The 21,900-nt window shown below is 35.3% G+C and overlaps 1 protein-coding gene across 1 annotated transcript in view; it reads right to left on the bottom strand.

Annotated features, from left to right (window-relative positions):
* ZNF804B (zinc finger protein 804B) overlaps positions 1-12,118 on the bottom strand; it is a gene marked incomplete at both ends in the record, with an annotated part of 579,557 nt that extends 567,439 nt beyond the window's left edge. The window contains one exon of the mRNA XM_080701193.1: positions 12,011-12,118. Within this exon, the coding sequence (XP_080557319.1) occupies positions 12,011-12,118 (108 nt within the window). The remainder of the gene's footprint in view (positions 1-12,010) is intronic.
* Between the last annotated feature and the right edge of the window lie 9,782 nt (positions 12,119-21,900).

Below are 21,900 nucleotides of genomic sequence, written 5' to 3'. Positions count from 1 at the left end.
ACTCAAAACTTTTATTCAATAGTTGGCCTTTAGTGAAGTTGAACATATGCATTGTTTACTAAAACTTACTTTAGTATTTTAATAAGGCAGTTTATAACCTATGGTGAGAGGACAGTGGTTGCATGAATGTTGGTCCCACCTCAAAATGCACCTGTAGCTTCCAGGGTCCTAAAATGATTTAGAACATCTGGGACATTAAAAAATCTGCATACCTATGATTTGAGGCAACCTATATCTTATGTTACTCCTCAGTACAAAAGTTAAAAGCATTTCATTTAGGATACCACTATATCTAGCATGGGCAAAGTTGGGGATGTTGTACAATTATAATTATTTTTTATTGATAGCATCACTTTTATTTAAAATTAAGTTTTCTTCCCCTAAAGAATTTGCATGTGTTTAAATTGAAGACTAAAAAGGTAGCCTCCAGGTGTGCTTTTAACATGATCTCATTTTTATGTTCTTAAGTTTACCCTCTAGATAATGGGATATAAATATTTTTATAAGAACATCTGAAAAAAGCAAACAGTACTTGAAAATGTGAATGGTATTTTTCTAATTGTTTTGTCATGTTTTGCGGAGTTTTATCATCTTATAAAAACATAAGACTCAGGTATATTTCAAATTTTGTATTACATTAAAAAGTACATAAAAGCATTTTGAGTGAGAGAAATTTTAATTTTTATAATAACAAAAATGCAAGTGATGTACCTGCCATGGAATGATCTCTGTTCTTAGAAGTGTTTGGTCATTTAGATGAATTAATAACTAAAAATTACCGGCTATCTCTGAATATTCAAAAATATATTCGTTGAAGAGAGCTCGTCTTGCTTTCCTACTCTTTGGCTTCAAAAGGGCTCATGGAGGACCAGCGAGAGAAAGGAAGAAGGAGGCAGACACATTTGGGTGAAGACAAAACAATAAGTCATCCTGATATGCAGAGAGCCCCCTATGACTGGAAATGTTATCCGGTATCAAGGCTGGCTGCATTAGCTTCCGATTGCTGCTCTAACAAATCACCACAAATGTATTAGCTTACAACAAAGGGAACAGATCGCCTTAGATGCCTTTCAGTCAGAAGCCTTACTGTGCTATAAACAAGATTTTTGTAGGGCTGTAGTTTTTTTTTTTTTTGGTTTGTATGTTTGTTTGTTTGTTTGTTTTATGCTCTATGAGAGAATCTATTTACTTGTCTTTTCCAGTTTCAATAGGTTACCTGTATTCTTTGGCCTATGACCTATTCCTCTAACTTCAAAGCTATCAGCAAGGCATCTTTAAGAAACTCTCTTACCAACTCTGACAAGGACCCCTTCCAGGACCCCTGTGATAACAATGGGCCCACTGCATGATCCATGATAATCTTCTCAACATCTAAATTACATTCACATCTCCAAAGTTCTTTTTTCCATTTATGCATAAGATCCACAGGTTTGGAGATTAGAATGTGGACATTTTAGGGTGTGTAATATTGTGCCTATCATGGTATCATGCTCACATGTTAAATATATATAGTGTGAGGCTAATAGATTGCTATTTCTCTCTCTCTCTCTCTCTCTCTCTCTCTCTCTCTCTCTCTCTCTCTCTCTCTGTACTGGGGATGGAACCGAGGGATATTCTACCTCCAAAATACACTCCAGGTCCTATTTTTTTTTTAACAGGGTCTCACTGAGTTGCAAAGGGCCTCACTAAATAGTAGCTGAGGCTGTCCTTGAACTGGAATCATCCTGTCTCCACCTCCCACATGCTGGGATTACAAGCATGCACCACCATGCCTGGTTCTAGATTGTTTTCTAATATTTAGATTCTATAAATATGTCAAATAAATAGGATATATGTTAACATAAAAGTTTATTTGTTTTCAGAAACTGACCGTAAGAACCATTCCACTTCTGAGGGTATTACTATCTCTCTACATATTTAAACTAGAAGACTGTACATCCTAGATATAATTTATTGTTTGTTTGTTTGGTAGCACTGAGTACTGAACCCAGGAATTCTACCTCTGAGCTACACCCTCAACCCTATTTATTTTTTTATTTTGACACAGGGTGCCACTAGGTTACTGAGGGTCTCCCTAAATCGCAGAGCTGGTCTTGAACCTGCAATTCCCCTGTCTCAGCCTCAAAAGCATTGGGATTACAGGCACGTGTCACAATGCTTGGCTTAATTCATTGATAAGGAAAAGTCCAAGCTTCTCTCGTGGACAGTGACCACTTTTTGACTGATGCAAGAAAGGACAAGTACTGCCAAAATCTCTTTGGAAAGTATGAGACTCTTTTGCCGCAAGTGGAGAGTGTTGACAATTATGCAATAGCCACCCTGTAGCTGCTCGTGGATGTCACTTTCTCAAGGGCTATAGTACTACAGGCCAGGGAATTATCACCTCTCCTTCATCAGAAAAAGAAAAAAGGAAAAAATATATGTATCACTATAGTTTTCCTCTAAATAGTCACTATTCACTCACACATTCCTATAGAAGGGGATGATCAAGTTTGTAACTTGCAATTCATTTCTCAAAAGCTATTAAACCATGACAAAGAAAAAACATACTAAACTCATGTCTGAATTTCATCTGTCCATATATAGCCAATCTTTGGTCTCTTGCTTTCTGCAAAAGATGTTCTGAAATGGTTGCATGGAATAAAGCATTCTGCACTTTGGATTAAATGGAAGTATGAAATTATTCTTGAAGCAATCGGCCAAATGATCTTAGCAGATATTAAATAGGAAATTTACCATGAAAACAGTGACCACTTATTCCATCAGTAGAAACTTCTGCAGTCTAAAAGATTCTGACCAATCAGATAAAAGTTCTATGGAATTTTTTTTTTCCTAGAGCTACCACTAGGACCAGAGGGAATATACATACACCAAATAAATTTGTACTGAAATCTATTTGTTTTCTATTGACATCAGTATATTAATCACAAGAAAAATTGTCTCAATTGCAGTTTTGTAAGAATTGTTCAAAGTTTTTACCCACTTCAACATCAGATGTGCATGTGCACATAACATTCATAATCTGCATAATATAAATTGCTGGTATTTACTGAAAACTCAGTGAATATCAGGTATTAAGTTCAAAAGACCATACCAGGAATGATCCTTCCCCAATGTGAAGAAGTAGAAGCTAAGTAAAGTTATAAAATTGGTAGCTAAAACCAAAACAGATTTTGAAATTAACTCCAGAACCTTCATTCTGATCCTTTTATAATCTCCTCTATTAATGGCCCACAGTGGTAACAAGATTGAAGAGAAACAAGAAAATCAATATTCATATAAGCTAATGCTCTTAATCTCTAAACACATACTTAGGTTTTTAAATTTTTACTAACTTCAAAATAAATATATAGCAAAGCTAAAGAGCTATCCCCAATTTTCAAATTTTTTTGCAGCAAAATTATATACAAGGTACTCAGTGTAACTCATTACATCCAAATAGCTATTAAATATATAACATAAACACTAAGGCCAATGATCATGACTAGATAGAAATTCCCATATCAGCTACACTATTGTGTTAAACGTGTCAGCAGCAGTATCCTAAATAAGAGAAAATCTAATACTGCATTGTCCAACATCATTCATTTATTCAACAAATACTGATTTGAGTATAATAAACCAGAGGCTTTGCTCAACTTTGAGAATATAAGGGTGTCACAAGACCTACTCCAAGGATTTCCCATCCTGTGGTGAAATGGAGACCTATAAACAAACTCAATTCAGTGATAATCCAGGAGAGCAATGAATATAATGGTAATATGTAAGGGAATCTTTAGACTCCTGACAGGAAGTGAGCACAGAGTCAGAAGAGAACTGAACTTCTTAGTTAAGACTGTAAGAATATGGAAGATATGGTGTAAACAAAGAAATATAGAAGATTATTCTTTTTTGTAAGGAACAACATGTACAAAGGTAGAGAGGTGTATAAACACATGTCATAGTCAAGGATCCCCAGTTGTTCAGTGTAACTAGAGTAGAGAATCACATGGAAGAATAAGTAGAAAAAGAGTGAAGATGTAGGTGGAGACTGGGTCACGAAGAGCCTTAAATACCATCCAGAAATTCGGAATGAGTTTACAATGTAAAAGCAAGTGTTATGGTGACCTCTAAGCCTCTTCACGCCTAAGACTCCATGAGGGGTATCCGATATAAGTGAGGAGCCCATTTTCTTCATCATTCAGAAAAGAGTCCCCCTGGTCACTTTGTGTTTAGAACGTGGCATCTATTTCATTACCAAAAAGAATATGCATATAGCCTTTGCTTGCTGTAGAAAATGTTAGATAATTATTCATAGCAAAACGGAAATCTGGAAAGGGCACGTGTGGAGGGAGAAGATGGGAACCGATTGCTTTTCTGGTGCTGAGGAGGTGCTGAGGACAAGGGAAGTGCCGAGAAACAGCTGTGGGAAGAAGGGCAGTGGTAGGTGGATTCTGAATGGAGATTGGGAGAAGCTATAAAATCCGAGCTAGAGATGAAAGTCATGTCTGAATGATGAACAGAGAAGAAACGTGTGTGGTTGAATGGAGGAGCAGCCAGAATAGGGTGGTTCTCATCATTTTCAAAGGATATTGCCTCTGAAGGTAAAGTGCTATGCCCACAGTTGTATGTAAATTTTAAAAAGATATTGAAAAAACAATGATCATGTAAATGAAGAAAGGATTCATGGTAATCAGTTCAACAAGGAGAGATAATATTGTTTAGAAAAAGCAAACTGGCAGCTCATGTTTCAAAATAAACTATATCCTGCCTCTTGCACCCACAGAGAAGTGAAATAAAATTTGCCAAAAGGAATATGCCAATTGTCAAAGCCAAAAATTGGCAGCCTTAATTATACTTGCAAGAAATGAACAAAATGAATACTCTCTATGAATCATTCTCAAAGCTGCCCAGTACAAATTCCTGAGTGGTATCCCCATAGCTACACATTCTATATTTCATTACTTATTTATAACTTGATTTGCTTTGACCACAGACCTACGTCACCTGAAAGAAACTTAAAAAAACAACAAAATATAAATTTAAGAAGAACAAGTGCCACAGGATATACAATAATGCTAGACCAGGATTGAAGATAAGCAGAGGCCTGAATACCACATGGCTATGAAGGGAACAGCAATCATTATTTTTTTGAAGCCACAAATTTGTCTCTACTTTCTGTCAGTCATAGAAAGAGAAAAAGGGTTTACCTTAGAATTCTTTTCTTTTAAAAACATAACAGTTCTTTAGACATATGTATTTAGACTTTATATATCAAATTTGAATGTAATAAAGTATATTCCATTTTAAATACTAAATAATATTCTCTTGAATGTTTTGTTTGCAATAGGCTTAGAATATCTTAGTTGCAACTCAGGATGTCATCGAGAATAAGAAGCAATGTATCTTTACAAAATTTCATATAAAGTTCAGTAAATTCTTCCAATGCAAGAGAGACTGTAGCTTTGGAGGGTTGGTATATCCCTATTATCACCATAATTATACTTTTTAAAATAAAACTTATCAAGTACTTAATTTCTTTCTCCAGACCTAATCCACTAAGTAAGCCTGATTTGTAAAATGTATGCAGAAAAGGATATCATTAGTCATTTTACAAGGATTAGGTAAATTTCAATTAAAATTTATATTTGTATATAAATGGTGTAGTGCTTGCCTACATTCAATGCATATTTATATACTTTAATCTTCAGATGACTTATAGTACCTAATGTGATATAAATACTATGTAAATGTTATACTGTGTCGTTCAGGGAAGAACGGTAAGAAAAAAAAATTGTGTATGTTCGGTAAAAATGCAATCCCCTTCCCCCCCAAAAAAAAACTGTATCTGTTATGCATTTGTTATCGCCAAAAGATAGTTTCAATAAAATACCATTTTTATTTAATTCAAATTATTTTCTTCAAAATATATACATCTATACTAAAAAAGTTACTATGCCAATTGTGCTCTGATCAAGCCAACTTCACACTTAGAAGCACTTAACAGAGCTATTTGACCTATATTCTACTCTTCTTGCTCCTTGGTCCTAATATAGCCTTAAACTTACTGATATTTAAGTCTGTATTAATACATAAAATATGGAAAGTATTCTATAGTGCATATATATTATATAATAAATATCTTAGTTTCAACTAACACTAATTTTGAAACCACAAACAGTTAAATTTTATGTCAAATACCATGCCCATTTAAGTGACACATGATGCCAACATGTTTTTGTTTATTTTACTTCTAAATTATAGAGCAGAAACTTAAAATTTACCTTAATTTTGTGTCTAAAAGAAACAAATGGAGGAATATAATCCATCAACATCAAATTTAATTATGAGACAAATATGTTATCTAACATAAGTATAACATTCAAATATTTATTTAATTCTCATTGAAGAAATTTTCCGAAGTAAAATAAACACAAATTTGCCTTATATCCTAGAAAGTTGACACTTTCTAGGTACATAGATGCTAACTAGAGTTTCTGAAATCAGTTATGTGAGGAAGAGAATAAAGGACTGAAATAGCTATGAAAAGAAAGGTGGGTGTTTAGTGTGATATTTGACATAAAAAGTAATTATATATTAGAATTTGAACTGAGATTTCTTTATTGAGAATATCTGAGAGTTTCAATAAGAAAGGCAATATTTTGTATTCATGAATTCCGGAAGAAGAGGCAGGTGACTTCTCCACAGGAGGGCATGTCTTCATAATTATATCTGGCACATGAAAAGTGCATCAGTTTTAGAGCATTTTAATGTGTTTAACATGTACTTATTAAGCATAATGAAAATACACACAATTGAATGTTATAGGCACTAGAAAAATAAGGGTGTAATTGCACTCATTTCCTGATTTGAGATGTTCTCAGGATGGGTAATTGATCTTTCCTATAATTTTTTACATTTACGGATAAACATCTGTAATTTTAAAAAAGTAATGGTATAGGGTCTTTGGTCTATATTAAATACTATGTTTACTTATATGCTACCTCCTTCTATTAGGCAATTTAACCAAATACATAGCTTAGGTATGTTAAAAAATAAAAATCCAAAAACTCTAATAAGATTACTCTGATGACAATCCCAAGAATTTCCTACATATCCATTTTTTTAGGGGAAAATGGCAACCAAGTGTGGTGGTACACACTTTCATCTCAGTACTTGGGAGGCTGAGACAGGAGGATCACAGATTCATGGCAAGCCTCAGCTACTTAGGCCCTTGGCAACCTTGTAAGACCCTGTTTCTGGGCATGTATATTGGAGGTGGAATGTTCCTGAGTTCAATCCCCAGTATTGCAATCAATCAATCAATCAATCAATAAATAAATAAATAAATAAGACAAGCATTCTCATGAAGAGATATCCTGGATGTCTAACAATGGTGCTCTCAGGAATAAACACTTCTTAAGAAATACCATCTCATCTTATCTACAAAAAATGATGATGATAAGTTAAATGTGAACCAGAGATAAAATAAACAGCTATGATTATTGTAAGCATTTCATCAATAAATCTCTTGAATATTAGTCTTACTATTAACCACAAACAGATTAAGTAAACTATAAAAAAAGCATATTCAAATGAATCCAAACTTGAGATGTTTTAGGTTACACAAAACAACTAAGAATCAATTCTAATATATATTTAATGTTATATAAGGAGATATTATTTGTTTTACTGAATTCATAAAAGGCAAAAAGAATTTTAAATTCACAAAAATGAATGAATTTATAGATCATTTTTAATGAATACTATCTATCTATCTATCTATCTATAAATAGATAGATAGAAAACATGCTTGAGCATAGATAACAATGTATGTCTATCACATGTATGTATATTCATGTATTTGTATCTCATAGTAATTAAATTTTAAAGTCATTATTCAGCCATAATATTTTAAGTTTAGGAAGTTTTGAGGACAGATATCTTAAAATGTAGTAGAATGCACCTTTATTTAAAAAAAATCCTTTTGCCATTAAGCATTAATGGAATACTCTTATTTCTCTTTCATTTGTCTGATTCCTTCCCTGGATTTAGAGTAACAAGATATCAATATTCACATCCTAATTAAGATGAATATACAACATATTATTTTCATACAGTTTCCAAAAAGAAGATGCAATATTTCCATGATTACTTTAAAGATAGAATTTTGCTCTAGGATTTTCAGTTTACTAATATATTAATGTCGTTTGGGAGTACAGTGCTTTATTTCTGAAGTGTCCCATTAAGTATTTATTATAAGAACTCTGTATAAAGATTTCATATATTTTCTAAATGAAATCATTTGAATAAAATATATAAATGTACTCATTCTGTTTTCTACTATTAGTTTAATATCACTTGTTCAGATTATATAGATAATATGACTTGAACATGAAAAGTATACAATACTTCAAATAAGGCTGTAAAATTTCAAATTCGTATTACTCCTGTGTATGTATATAATAGCTACAAAAGAACTAACTAATTATGTCAAAAGGTAGTTTTTTATCCGGGTGTGGTGGCTCATGCTTGTAATTCCTGAACTTGGGAGGTGGAGACAGGAGGATCACGCAGGTCCAAAGCCAGCCACACTGGCTTAGGAGACCCTGTTTCCAAAAAATATATATATAAAAAATAGGTCTTGGAGTGTAACCCGGAGGTAGAAGGATTTCCAGGTACCCCAGTATAACCAAAAAAGAAAAAAATTAGTTTTTTGACATAGGCCTTCAAAACGGCCTAATGATAGGCCTTTCTCATCTATAATAGAATACAAAATAGTCTCATTAAATTATTGTGTTTTATAAAATATTAAAACCACAGACTATTTTTAAACAGCTTTATCAAAATAGAAATATATGGAATGAAACAGAAAAGACAGATACTCAGATTAAAAGAGTAAAGACCAAAGTTGAAGTATTAAAAAACTTAGTTCAAGTAAGTTAAATAAACTAATGATGTCCCAATCTATAGTTCTAAATTGACAAAGTCTTAGTGAACAGAAATAACAGTCACTGAGGTCTTAGTGAATAGAAATAAAGTCACTGAGGTAGAGACAAATTTTAGAACATTCTGGCACTAAATTTGGAAAGATATTGTTAGAGTAGCTATTGAGTTTTAAGAAAAAAAAACTGAGTTTAATTATATGATCTGTAAATTTAAGACATGTACCAAAGAGAAAATCAATAAATTTATGTCAACCTGAATATAACTGGAGGTTATTGTTGAATGTTTGTGAGTATCCATCATAGTTTTTGTTTTTGGAAGTTTCATACTTCACAAGTCATTAAGAAACAAGATAGAATCATCCTCATCCGGATCAAGAAGCTATCCAAATATGTAAGCACCCAGGGTCCAGAAGGTAGTGACCCACTTTAACTTAGGGAGAAAGGCTGTTTCACAATGGGAAGAGACTCTCAACTTGTTAGGAAACTCATTTCAGCAACCTCTTAATGACAGAGAACAAATGAGCAGGTTTTCACACATGGCCCAGATCAGATCTTGAAAAGGCCATGCAAGACAGGAGTGGTGGATTACGCACGCTTGTAATCCTAGCATTTGGGAGGTTGAGACTGGAGAATTGTGGTTTGCAGACAGCCTCAGCTACTTAGCAAGGCCCTTTGCCACTCAGTGAGATCCTGTTTTAAATTTTTTTTTTCAAAAGACTGGAAAATAGAGCTGGGGGTGTAGCTTAGAGGTATAATGCCCTTGGGTTTCATCCCCATTACTGCAAAAAAGAAAAGGCCGTGTACATTCCATAGTAAAAAGTAAGAGAAGACAAAATAAAACTACATTTGGGAAGTGCATATACAAGCTAATTTAGGCACCTTTAGAATGTTTACATATAGTTTAGGCACACTTTGATGTGTGAATATTGAAGAGAAGCATCCAGGGAGTAAAAGTGTAGAGACTTTATTATAAAGCAAATCAATTAGTAGGTTAGGAAGACACCAGCCCAATAGTAAATAAAACAGTGTCCGTAGGCATGGGGTGCTTGGTGTCCTGGTCATCCAGCACAGCCATACAGACATGGATGATGACTGTCTTCTCACATTGACACTCACCTTTCAATGAAGTCAATCAGGCTTCTGGAAGATGAGTGACCAGAAGAAGGGAAGGAGGGCACATTTTGATCAAGTAACAGAAATTTCCTCTACAAACTCCAGAGGTTTTGAAAGAGTAACACCATATCCTAATGAATTTAAATAGAATTAAACAGTGTAGGAATTATGAAGTATTTCTCTCTTTGTCTGGAAATCATTAGGACATGTATACACAGCAATGCACTGAATCCAATTCAGATTTCCATAACCTCAGGGCAGGTTATGGCGATAGCCACAGAGATTATCAATGCATTAGAAAATAATACACGTGAGAAAATTGGAACATTCTAGGTTTACAAGACAAAATGAGCTTAAGGAGGAATTTAAGGATTTCAGTTTGCTGTAAGGAAGAAGCTCCTGATGCTGTGGGTTGTTAAAACATTAAAGTGATTTGCTGAGACTGTGGAAACTCCAATCCTGGGAATCTGTAACAAGTAGGAAAGATTCAGACCTGCTACTCAGCAGGACTGATTGAATGTGGGCTTTATTCAAAGAACTTCCCAAGTAATTTCCAACCCTATAAGTTTAATCATAAGTTCTAATATAAACAGTTACTTTCCAGGTAACATTTCTGATTCAGTGCCATTTAGTGGTGGTGGGAGGTTTGCAACAACACCAACCTCCCATTTTACAATATATAAAACTGAGGGTATAGATTTTCATAAGGAATCATATTGCTATCTCTGAGTACTTATATCTTCTGATTTTAGATCTCTCATGACATTCATATATACCACTTGATGAAAGATTTTTACAGTGCAGTTTCTAATAATCTACATTAATGAAGCACTAACCTGTGATGGGAAATACCGAATACTTATAAAATCAGGCAAATTAAGCTTTTACTTTTTATATTATATAGATTAAAATATTGCTTTTTATATTAGACTAGAAAAGTTGCTCATTTGTTATTAAGTTTAGATATTCACTTATTCATAGTCCAAAACATCTGTGTATGTGTGTATGTATACTTTTATGCTTGAAACACATTTGAATCCTTAAAACAGTAGCTTATAGTAGCATGGAATAAATTAACAATATATTTAAGTCATATTCTGGAGAAAAAGCATTTTATAAAAAGTATGTAAATAAACCACATGGTAACTAGACTGAATACTAAAGTTAAATACAAATCATTCAGATTGCATGCTGAAATATTTGTATGTAATACAACAAACTGTTCAATTTGGTTTTCTTTTTCTTTCTTTCTTTTCTTTTTTTTTTTTTTCCAGTACTGGGGATGGAACCCAGGGACATTCTACCGCTGAACTACACCTCCAAACCTATTTTATATTCTTTATTTTGAAACAGAACCTCACTAAGTTGTGGAGGGCCTCACTGAGGAGCTGAAGCTGGCTGTGAGCCTGCAATCCTGCCTCAGCCTCTCAATGGTTATCTTAAAAGAACTCATTTGCATCCCTTTAAAGAACATACACAGCTGAGCATTAGATTTAATCAAGTTTTGACAACCATCCCATTTTCTTCTGTCAATGATATGGTACAAAATCTTTAGGGAATATATTCTCTTGTAACAGTGGCATTATCAAACTAATCTCAGCCGATGACTTCACAAAAGCACATTATAAAGTGGCACTCAAACTTTCTACAATGCCCAAATCAGCAGATTCCTAAGTTGACAGCACACCTGAGCTGCCTTCACAGCCCTGCAGTTAACTGCATTCAGTAAATATTTGCACCCGTAGCACTATAGATCCTAATGATTTGAAAACACAGGTAAACATGCACCCACTTCTGCATAATCATCAATAAATTATATACACAGACTAAGACCTATGGGTAAGACTTATGACCCATTCATTCTCTTTATCAGGACAGCATCTCAGTATCTCTTTTTGTTTATGTTGGTTTTGATGTGTGTGTGTGTGTGTGTGTGTGTGTGTGTGTGTGTGTGTGTGTTCGCACATTACCGGTGAGGGAGATCCGTTCTTGCGGAGGGGCCCTCTGAAGACTCCTTTAATGCCCCGGTAGTGCCCATTGCTGAGATGTCTCGAACTGATGACCAGATAACAAGCCATGTGGGGCCAGGCGGGAGGCTCAGTCTCAACTCCTCTCCAGGCTACCGGCGTAGAAACGTGGGCTGGTTTCTCAGCAGCGACGGTGCCTGCCACCTCCCGAGAAGAAGAAGCGGCCGGCAGTCAGCCGGGGCTGCGCGTCCCTGCTCCTGGCGGGCAGCAGCTGCTCACGCTGAGGCGGCGGTGGCGGCAGCAGCAGCCACAGAACACTTAGGGGATCCGGCGAGCCAGTCCACATGCTGCTCTGACGAAGGGGCTGCTCAGCCACGGGCCGGCGATTTTTCTTTTTTCTTTCTTTTTTTTTTAAAGGACAACTTCCTGGCTCCACCAGGGAACGAGGACCCCCGCCCCCTGCCTCCGCCCCCTGCCTTTGCACCTAGTGCACGCCCAGGGATGCTCGGGCGTGGGTCCCCATCCTAGCGCACGCCCAGGGATGCTCGGACATGGGTCCCCATCCTCCGGCCGAGCGCTGCAGCTTCGGGATTCGGCAGCAGCAGCTTGTGCGAGGAGAGTGGTGGGAGTCCTTGGAATCTCCAACTCGCTGGCTCCGCTGCAGTGGCGGGGAAAGGACCCAGGAGGTGCCCGGCGGTCTGGGGTGAGGACAAGGAGTTAGGGACTTGGGCGCGGGGCAGTTAGTGTGTCGGCTGGGAGCTGAGGGCTTGGGGTCACCCTGGAGGCTCCGGGTGCTCAGGGTGGGGAGGCGAGGAGGTGACAGCCTCCGCGACAGCCTCAGCCTGGAGATGCACACCTGGACTCCTGAGCCCCAGCCCGGCCCGCTGTCCAGTCCCTGGGCCAACTTTCTATGGTGTTCGGGGGTGGGCACCTTGGGTGACTAACACGGTGGAGGTGAAGGGCAGGAAGAGAGCATTTGCTTTACTCTTTGGCTGCCTGCTCACCTTCTGCGTTTCTTCCTCGCCCCGGCTGACGGCGACATTGGCAGAAGCAACAGCTCCCCAGCCGGCTGTAAGCAGGAGCCATTCAGCTCCAAACAGGGCAGACGGATTAGATGCGCTATGGTAGTTAATGCAAGCAGAGGAAGTGAAGTTTTCGGCGGTAAAAATACACCAGGTATAGAAATCAGACGTCCATAGATATATGTGCAAAAATATAAGCATACACCTAGAGGTATAAAGAGTCACTGGCAAGCCTTTCTGTATCCATAAATAAAGAGGCAAGATATTCTGGGGTCCTTATAAGATCTCTCAGTCTTCACACCGCCAACTATCACGCTCTCAAAAAAAAAATGGTCTTTAACAGATGTTATCTCGTTTACTGTAAATTAAGCCACCAGGGAGCGAGCTGCACTGAAAATAAAAGACCCATGAAAAAAAGGTGCTCTGCAGAGACTAGGTCCTGAGCTGGAGATAGTGTCTGTCCCTCCGCTCCAGGCTGGCCTAAGGGAGTTCTGGCTTCCATTCCAGCCCCACCTCGCCAGCCAGGGCTGGGGAGAAGCCGAAGGTGCCCTCAGATCCCTCTTTTGCTCCAGCACCAGAATGAATTGAAAGGTTTCTGCTACTGTCCACTACCTAGCCCGCCCCAGAGCTTTCTCCTACTCGCCTGTCCACCTCGCCCCCCTCACATCCTGGATGGCACTAAGGTCCTCTCACGCAGGACAGAAACAGATAAAGCAGTGATTTAATTTTTCCTATTCAGACAACTCATAAAACCGTGAAGGAAAAAAATCTGACTATAACTTCTGTAACTAGGCAGTAAAAGCTTCAATTTTTGTTGATATTATTAATCTGGCTTAATACTTTTAACATTTTATTAAGAAACCCAGATATGTACTTCTCATGTTAAAGATTTTAGATAATATTTTAAAAAGTGTCTAGAAAGCTCCTAAGAATATAAGGTAATAAGTAAAGGGGGAGGGAGATGTCAATTTCTTGTAAAACCTCCAGTGGAAATTTTCTAAAGCTGAGATAGTAAGCCTTGTAGAAAGTGTTGAATTATCTTTTAATTATCTTGTTGGTAGGAACTTTTGAAATAAAAATGAATTTATGGCGCAGTAACAACAGATGCAACACATCCATCCATCTCCTTTCTGTCAATGTGTTTAACATCACACCAGTGGTGTTTAAGAATACACACACACACACACACACACACACACACACACACGGTAGTGTTTATTCAACTTAGCCCTGAAAATGTCTAATGTCTATATCCCTCGTATATAGACATTAGATATATTCTGTTTATAGAAAACAATATATTTGCAAAGAGTAAAATGACAAAAATAGGCTAAGGCTTTTCTGACATTTGTTAGAACATTATCCTACGAACATGTGATTTTTTTTTCTAGAGGAAACTAAGTATTCCCTTTATAAAGCAATGTGCCAAAGACTATGGTAATTTTGCTAAATTTCTTAAAAACTGTTAAGTTTGAGAGGGCTTTCTCCTTTGGAAATGGTTGAGACAAATTTTGTTAATTTGAGCCAGGCGTGGTGGCGCACGCTTGTAATCCCCGCGCTTGGGAGGCAGAGACAGGAGGATCGCGCAGGTTTGAAGCCAGCTGCGCGCGCGCTGGCTTAGGAGACCCTGTTTCCAAATAAAAATGTAAAAATAGGTCTGGGAGTGTAGCCCGGAGGTAAAAGGGCTTCCAGGAACCCCAGTACCACCAAAATAAATAAATAAATAAATAAATAAATAAATAAATATAAAAATAAAAAAATTTTGTTAATTTGCCATATTTTAAGTCAGTGTGGCTGCTCTTTTCTTCGATTTTGAATTTTGTATTATTCATCTTAAAATATTGAGCTAAAAACTGGCACATTTATGTTACACTTGGCCAATGTGTTAAGTAGTTTAGTTTTAAAAAACAAATTTCCTTTTCTTTCCTCAACAGATTATGATCAATTATCTATCAACATGGTATCACCATATTCAATGACTCCCTATCATTCCTGGCCTATACATTATATGGTGTTTGCCAAATATATATAGTAGAGAGATATATGGAGTAGAGAGACATTAATTTGCATGGTTGACATAGACACTAAGTTGCTCAGTTGTATTAGTGTCCCATTTTACTAAAGGAGCTTTTTTTTTTTTTCAAATCCAATAACTGAAATTTGTCAAAGAAAGTTAAACTCTTTAAAATATTCCTGTACTATGAATCCTAAACGTGAGTCAAAATTCATTACAATAGCCGGGCGTGGTGGCGCACACTTGTAATCCCCGTGCTTGGGAGGCAGAGACAGGAGGATCGTGCTGGTTCGAAGCCAGCCTCGCTGGCTTTAGAGACCCTGTTTCCAAATAAAAAATATAAAATAGGTCTGGGAGTGTAGCCCGGAGGTAGAAGGGTTTCCAGAAACCCCAGTACCACCACCAACAAAAAAAAAAATTAATTACAATAAGCATTGTAAAAAGAAAATGTAGGTGCAATTTTAAGGCCTATTTATTTAAAGCAATGTTTGATGAGTTTTTATTTCCTAGAAAGAGATGTAAACAGCAAAGACCATGGACCTCACTCTGCTACCAAGTTGACATTTTTATGTACTTAGAATAATTAACTTAGTAAGAAGTCCTATCTCCTATTACCGATATCAAGATATCCCAATACACTCCATATCTTCTTATCTCCATATTTTCTATATCCACCTTAGTCAAAACCGTGAGTGTGTGTGTGTGTGGGGGGGGTGTGGTGTGGTACTGGGGATTGAAGCCAGGGGCATTGTATCTCTGAGCTAAACCCCCAACCCTTTTTATTTTGAAGCAGGGTTTCGCTAAATTATCACCATCCTCCTATCTCAGCCTTCCAAGTACTGGGATCGCAGGTATGTACCATTACACCAGGCTATCATCTCTTCCTTGAACCACTGAAAGCTCCTCTTCACAGGTTTATCTAATTCTGGTATTGTTCGTAAATACAATTTTTTCGATGTTCAAAAGCCCGAATGATAATTTGAAAAACACAGCTTATATCCCAGTATATTCCTTTAAACAATCTAATGACTTATTATCATATTCAGAATAAAATCCAGATTATAGTGATTTAAAAAATAAAAAACACTTGCTTGATCATTCCTGCCTGCCTTCTTCTCTCTGCCCTGCCCCCTGGTGCTCCTCAGCGCATTGTTTGTTGTCACTGTAATTCTTTGTTCCACTTACACCTAGTAGAAATGCTCCCCTCTGCAGCTCCCAATGGGAGCATCCACCAGAATGTCCCTGAGTTCATATATACATGTGTGCTTGTATATGTATATATGTATATATATATTCCAACAAGAAGTTTTCTGAGAAAGTATCCAGAATCTACTTATTTTAATAAAGTTATTTCCCAAACCCTTCTAATTTATTTCATTCTAAATTGTCTTATTGGTTTAGCTGTTTGCATCTCTTTTCTCACATTGGCCTTTTGTTTTGTTTCTGTTTTATAGATCTGTTCCTTTTTACTATAATCAAGGTTTACATTTTTAAGAAAAAAAGTTTTGTAACTGTCTAATATCTAGTTCAGTTTAAATCTCCAAATATGTTTTCTTTGTGTTTGCCCCTAATTAGCACCCGATTCTAACTTAAACTGCAACTACCAGAGATTACCCAGCCTATGGCCAGGGCTGTGCTCACTGAAGAAGTGGTAGGAGGCTCAAATGAGAAGTTTGTGAGGTACTGTGGGTTTCATTTCAAATTGCACAGCTTCATGGACCTATTTATCAATCTTTTCTTCCAAGGCTTCCCTGTGAGTCAAATTTTTCTCTCTACTACAGGTATCTACTATTTCAAGCCATTTTATAAAGGTATTTTTACCAGCTGAGGCATAGAAAGTCTTGGTAAAAAGAATAAGATCTTTGGAATTTTTAGAGTGGTAAACCCAAAAACAAATAGGAAAAGGGAGAGAGGGGAGAGAGATAATAGAGGAGAAAAGAGAAAGAGATTATGGTTCTAGCAGCATTTGTTTTTATATGCAGAATAATCAGTTTATTTTTCATAGGCTTGATCAATTTATATATAATACTTTCTGATATAAACATTCTAACTGGTTTTATAACTCAAAACATTTTTAAAGACTAGCATAATTATTTTTTCACTTAGTTTTAACTTTGTATTAGTAATCTACTTCCAGCAACATTTTTTAAATCCTTAAGATACTAATATTTTCTCCTGAAGTGAACCCCATAGATTTAAAAAAGTCTAATAAGAGTGCCTAAAAGGGGGTTCCTAAGAAAAAATATGTAATATTTTGAATACTGCCACCTAGCAGATCAAACAAAGACAGGCATGATGATTTCATCAAAGTCAAAGAAAATATGAGGAAAAGGTTCCCTAAGAGATTTAATAATCAATTTTGCAAAAAGAAACTAGCAAGTCAGCAACTAAACTTGTAGGATGATAGAAGAAAATAATATGCAATCAAATTGACTGCATATGTTTATTTAAAAGTATTCTCCAAGAGCTGGGCATGGTGGTACATGCCTGTAATCCCAGTACTTGGGAAGCTGAGACAGGAGAATTGCAGGTTCGAGGACAGCCTCAGCTAATTAAGGAGGCCTGCCGCAACTTAGTGAGACCCTGTTTCAAAATAAAGAATGAAAAATAGGGCTGGAGGCATAGCTCAGAGGTAGAATGCCCCAGGGTTCCATCCCAGCACCACAAAAAAGTAAATAATAATAATAATTAATAATAATAATAATAATAATAAATTCTAATAAAAGTATTCTCCATGCCATGTCTTAATAAATAAAATACAGGAAGAAAAAGAGGAAGAGAAGGGTGAAGAAGAGAATAAAATTTTGGGAACTATTTGATATTGACTAAATCTGCCTGAGTTATCAAGAGAAAGATACAAATTTTCATAATAAACTAACCAAATAATCTCCAGGCATGGAGTACCCAGTTCCATGCCACACTCTTTGATCTTATCAAAGATGAGTTCCAGAACCACAAGAGAGGAGAGAGACTTCACCTGACAAAAATCATAAAGAAAGAAAAACAAGAGCCTCTGTTTTTCACTGTATTTTTGTCTCATGTCACCATTTTCAAAATTATGGTTTGGGATTGACAAAACTGGGGGGAGAGGAGATAGCCTTGCTGCCAGTAACACACAAAGGAATGTGGCCACCACACTGTTGGCTTGCTGCTCACAGGAGACCTGCAGAGGCTGGAAGGGTGCTATTGTTTTAGTCAGCATTTTCATGTTGTGACCAAAAGGATGGATGGATGGATGGATGGATGGATGGATGGATGGATGGATGGGAGGGAGGGAGGGAGAAAGGGAAATGAGGGACTTAGAGGAAGCAGGAAGAGGTTTTAGTCCATGTTAGGCTGAGTCATGTCAGCCAAGCTCAGGGCATGGTGGCAGGAAACAGATAGCAGGAAAGGGACCAGGGACATAGATATATTTATATATAGTCACCAAGGCCACAACTCTAGTGGCCGACCTTCTCCAGATACACTCTGCCAATAAATCCATTAATCCATCAATGGATTTATCCACTGATGAGATCAGAACCCTCAGGATTCAATTACATCACCTGTGAACATTTTGCATTGTCAATCCATGAACTGCTCCAGGGGACATGTTATACATAAATCATTATAGTAATATAATCCACTGTGGCTTGGACCCTCTTCTGCTCCTCCTGGCACTTAACCACATCACATTCAAAGGCAGAGACCATTCACTTAAAGCCAAAGTGTCTATTCCAAAATTGCTATTTCTGATTTCCAGATGCCACACTTTAAAAATATAATTCTGTTGACTATGTTCTTTAAATGAAATAATGAATCTAAGTATACTTCAAGAATAATAAAATCTTTAGTCGTTACTTTGGAGATAATACAAGACACAGAAATTCTTAAGATCAACATAAAGAAAACTTCTTTTTCTGTCTTCCTCTCAAAATGATAGCAGAACATTAACCAAAATGTGGGTCCCTTCACAGTTCAGGTCCCTTCACAACCACATTGGTTGCATGACCATGAAAGCCTGCCCTTATTATAAGCAAAAATGCTGAATATGCTGCACAGCTCTCTACCCGTAATTATAAAAAATCCATAGTCACTCAACCAAAATAAAAGCTGTATTGAACCACTGTACCTGTGTCAAGAACCAAAGCTAAAATAAATGGATCCTGCAATTCATCCATTTCACATATAAGTTCCATAATTTCAGTAAATTTTGCATTAATAGTGCTTGTAGTATCTTTTGTATTCTAAATATAAACTTGTGAGTTATTAATATCACATGATTCAAGTTTCTTATACTTTTGATTATAAAGAGGCATCTAAAAAGTTATTTCATCTCACAGTTGTTTTATGTCACAAAATCTCAATGAATTTTTTTTATATTGAAATGTTTATCCTATGAAATGTTCTTTATAAGGATACTTTTTCATCTCCTATCTGGTAAGACTACAACTTCCTTAGTTACCATTAATCACACTTCATGCAAATCAACTGTACAGGCAAATGCAAACACAAAAATTCTAATGAAAATTTAAATTGTTTAATAAAATATTTTTCTTATGAACTAGACTCTGTTGATCTAGGGCATATCTAATTACCTTCCAGATATAGTTCCATTCCTCTAAAACAAAACTGAATTTCCTGGCTTCTTGCAATATAGAACATTTCCTATTAACTGTTGAGCTTTGTAAGGTATTATATCTAGTCTTCAAGGTTTCTACACTTCCATGTTAAACAAAAAGCAGAAAATAAAATCAATACAATAACAAACCCAAAGTTGATGGACTTACATCTTGTGACATTTAGAATATGGAAAAATTCCTACAGAATATCAGTATATTTGAATTTAAAAACAAAGAATAGCCCCTCATACCGTACTTTTATTTTAAGCAATAATTATGTATTTTAGTTCTCATTTTAAAATACTAGTTTTAAAATAAAAAATACTCTTTGAACACTTGGAGATTTTTCTATAATAAAAATAAAAGATTAAAATATTGATTATTTTTTTAAAGTTACTTTAGATATAAGTTGTTTTGTAGATTTGGTGAAATGTCCAAATAACCCCCGTACTTTTCTTGCAAATTAAAAAAAAAAAACTTTACTTAACCTGTAAAATATAATAGAGGAGATTATCAAAAATAATTTTAATACAAAAACCATGACCCAGGGCTGCTGACTTTGCCAGGTATCATGTCAAGTTTTGAAACAGCTATAATCAAAGCAGTATGGCACTAGCACAAAAATAAATAATGGTGAATAAAATAAACTGAAAATGCCTGAGCAAAACTTTACAATTTTTATTTGACATAAGTGATATCTGAAGTTAACAAATATTAATAAATGGCAATTTGTAGAAAAATTAATTTAGATATAGAAGTCCTATACCTAAGTCAATCTGACTTCCTGACAGATTGCTGAATTAAACAAAATGCATCATAAGAATTTTAATTAAATATAGATCACAATTTACTTAAATCTGGTCTTTCTAAAAGTGAACAAATATCAGTAATTTACACTAAAAGAATTTAAACTTTAAACACATTTAGAAACTCATATAAAATTTGATTTTGATAGAGGAATGTAATTAATCTTGAGGTATTATTTTATTTTCTTTATGTTAAAATTTGATATCAAAATAATGCAATGTATTTGAGATCAAACCAAGTTATTCATATTCTGGTGGAACTGTCTCATCTAACCCTTATAAAAGATAAACTAAGTCTTTATGAAGAACTGTAGATTTATTTGTAGCGTTTATATGAATACCCACATTTAGGAAATTCATGTAAGGAAATAATTTAGCTTCAGCGAAATTCATTTATATAAAACATATAGTAACATATAACATAGTAACGATACAATAAATGAAGTATATATAAAGTTTAGTTATAGAATAATAATTAAATTAATAATTTTGCATCTATTCAGCCTATAAAATATCCTTTAAAATGTTTTAGGAAAATTAACATGTTTATAAAGTTCATCTTGAATAATAAATGTAGAATATCTAGAAAGTGTTGTCAGGCTTTTTCTAATAAATAATCAAATTATTAGTAAATATTTGACTCTTTGAGCATCATTATAATCTTGGTTAAGAAGCCGCAGGGCTATTCTGACAGAATAGGATCAAGAAATGTAACAGCTTAGACTTTGAGAGATCTAAGTTTACAATATAGGGCTGACTGTATATAAAGTGGTAGAGTAGATGCTTTGCAGGCCCAAAGCAATAATTTTTAAAAGATCACAAAATATATAATGATCTATAAGCAATAGGAGCTTATTCTTTAATAAACAACTTTTGAGATAGCATTATAATTAAAAGTATAAAAACTGTAGATGAAGCTAGATGTTTCAATTGTTACAAACAAGTATAATTGCATAACAAATAAGAATTTATGTGGCCCCACATTGGTTATTTTTGTGAAAAAATTTAAGATAATTAATTTTATTTTTATTTATAATTCCTATAATGACTAATCATCTCCTAAATAACTAAAGAATAAAAATGATGAATTAAAACATGTTAAAAACTGAAAAAGCTTATAATAGAATGTTAAAATCAAGCACAATATATAGTTGTAAATTGGCCATGGTTACAATTATGTATTTATACATACACATATATACATACAGATACATGCGCAAAAACTGTAAGTCAGTTTGTATAAATGCACAGTTGTAAGTTTTTGCTGATATCAATGAATTTCTATATTTTAAAATATTATGTTATTCTAGTAATTTTAAAGTGAGGTTTTTAATGAGATGAAAAATGTTCTTTTAAATCTAAATGTGATATAAGCCCTAAAAGGCTATATAATTATTCTAAAAGAAATAAATATTGAAGCTGGTCATGGTGGCACACACTTGTAATCCCA

This window comes from Muscardinus avellanarius (genome assembly GCF_963383645.1).
Source record: "Muscardinus avellanarius genome assembly, chromosome: 9".
NCBI lineage: Eukaryota > Metazoa > Chordata > Mammalia > Rodentia > Gliridae > Muscardinus > Muscardinus avellanarius.
The sequence above is the reverse complement of the archived record's forward strand: the minus strand, read 5'-3'. Positions and strand labels throughout refer to the sequence as shown.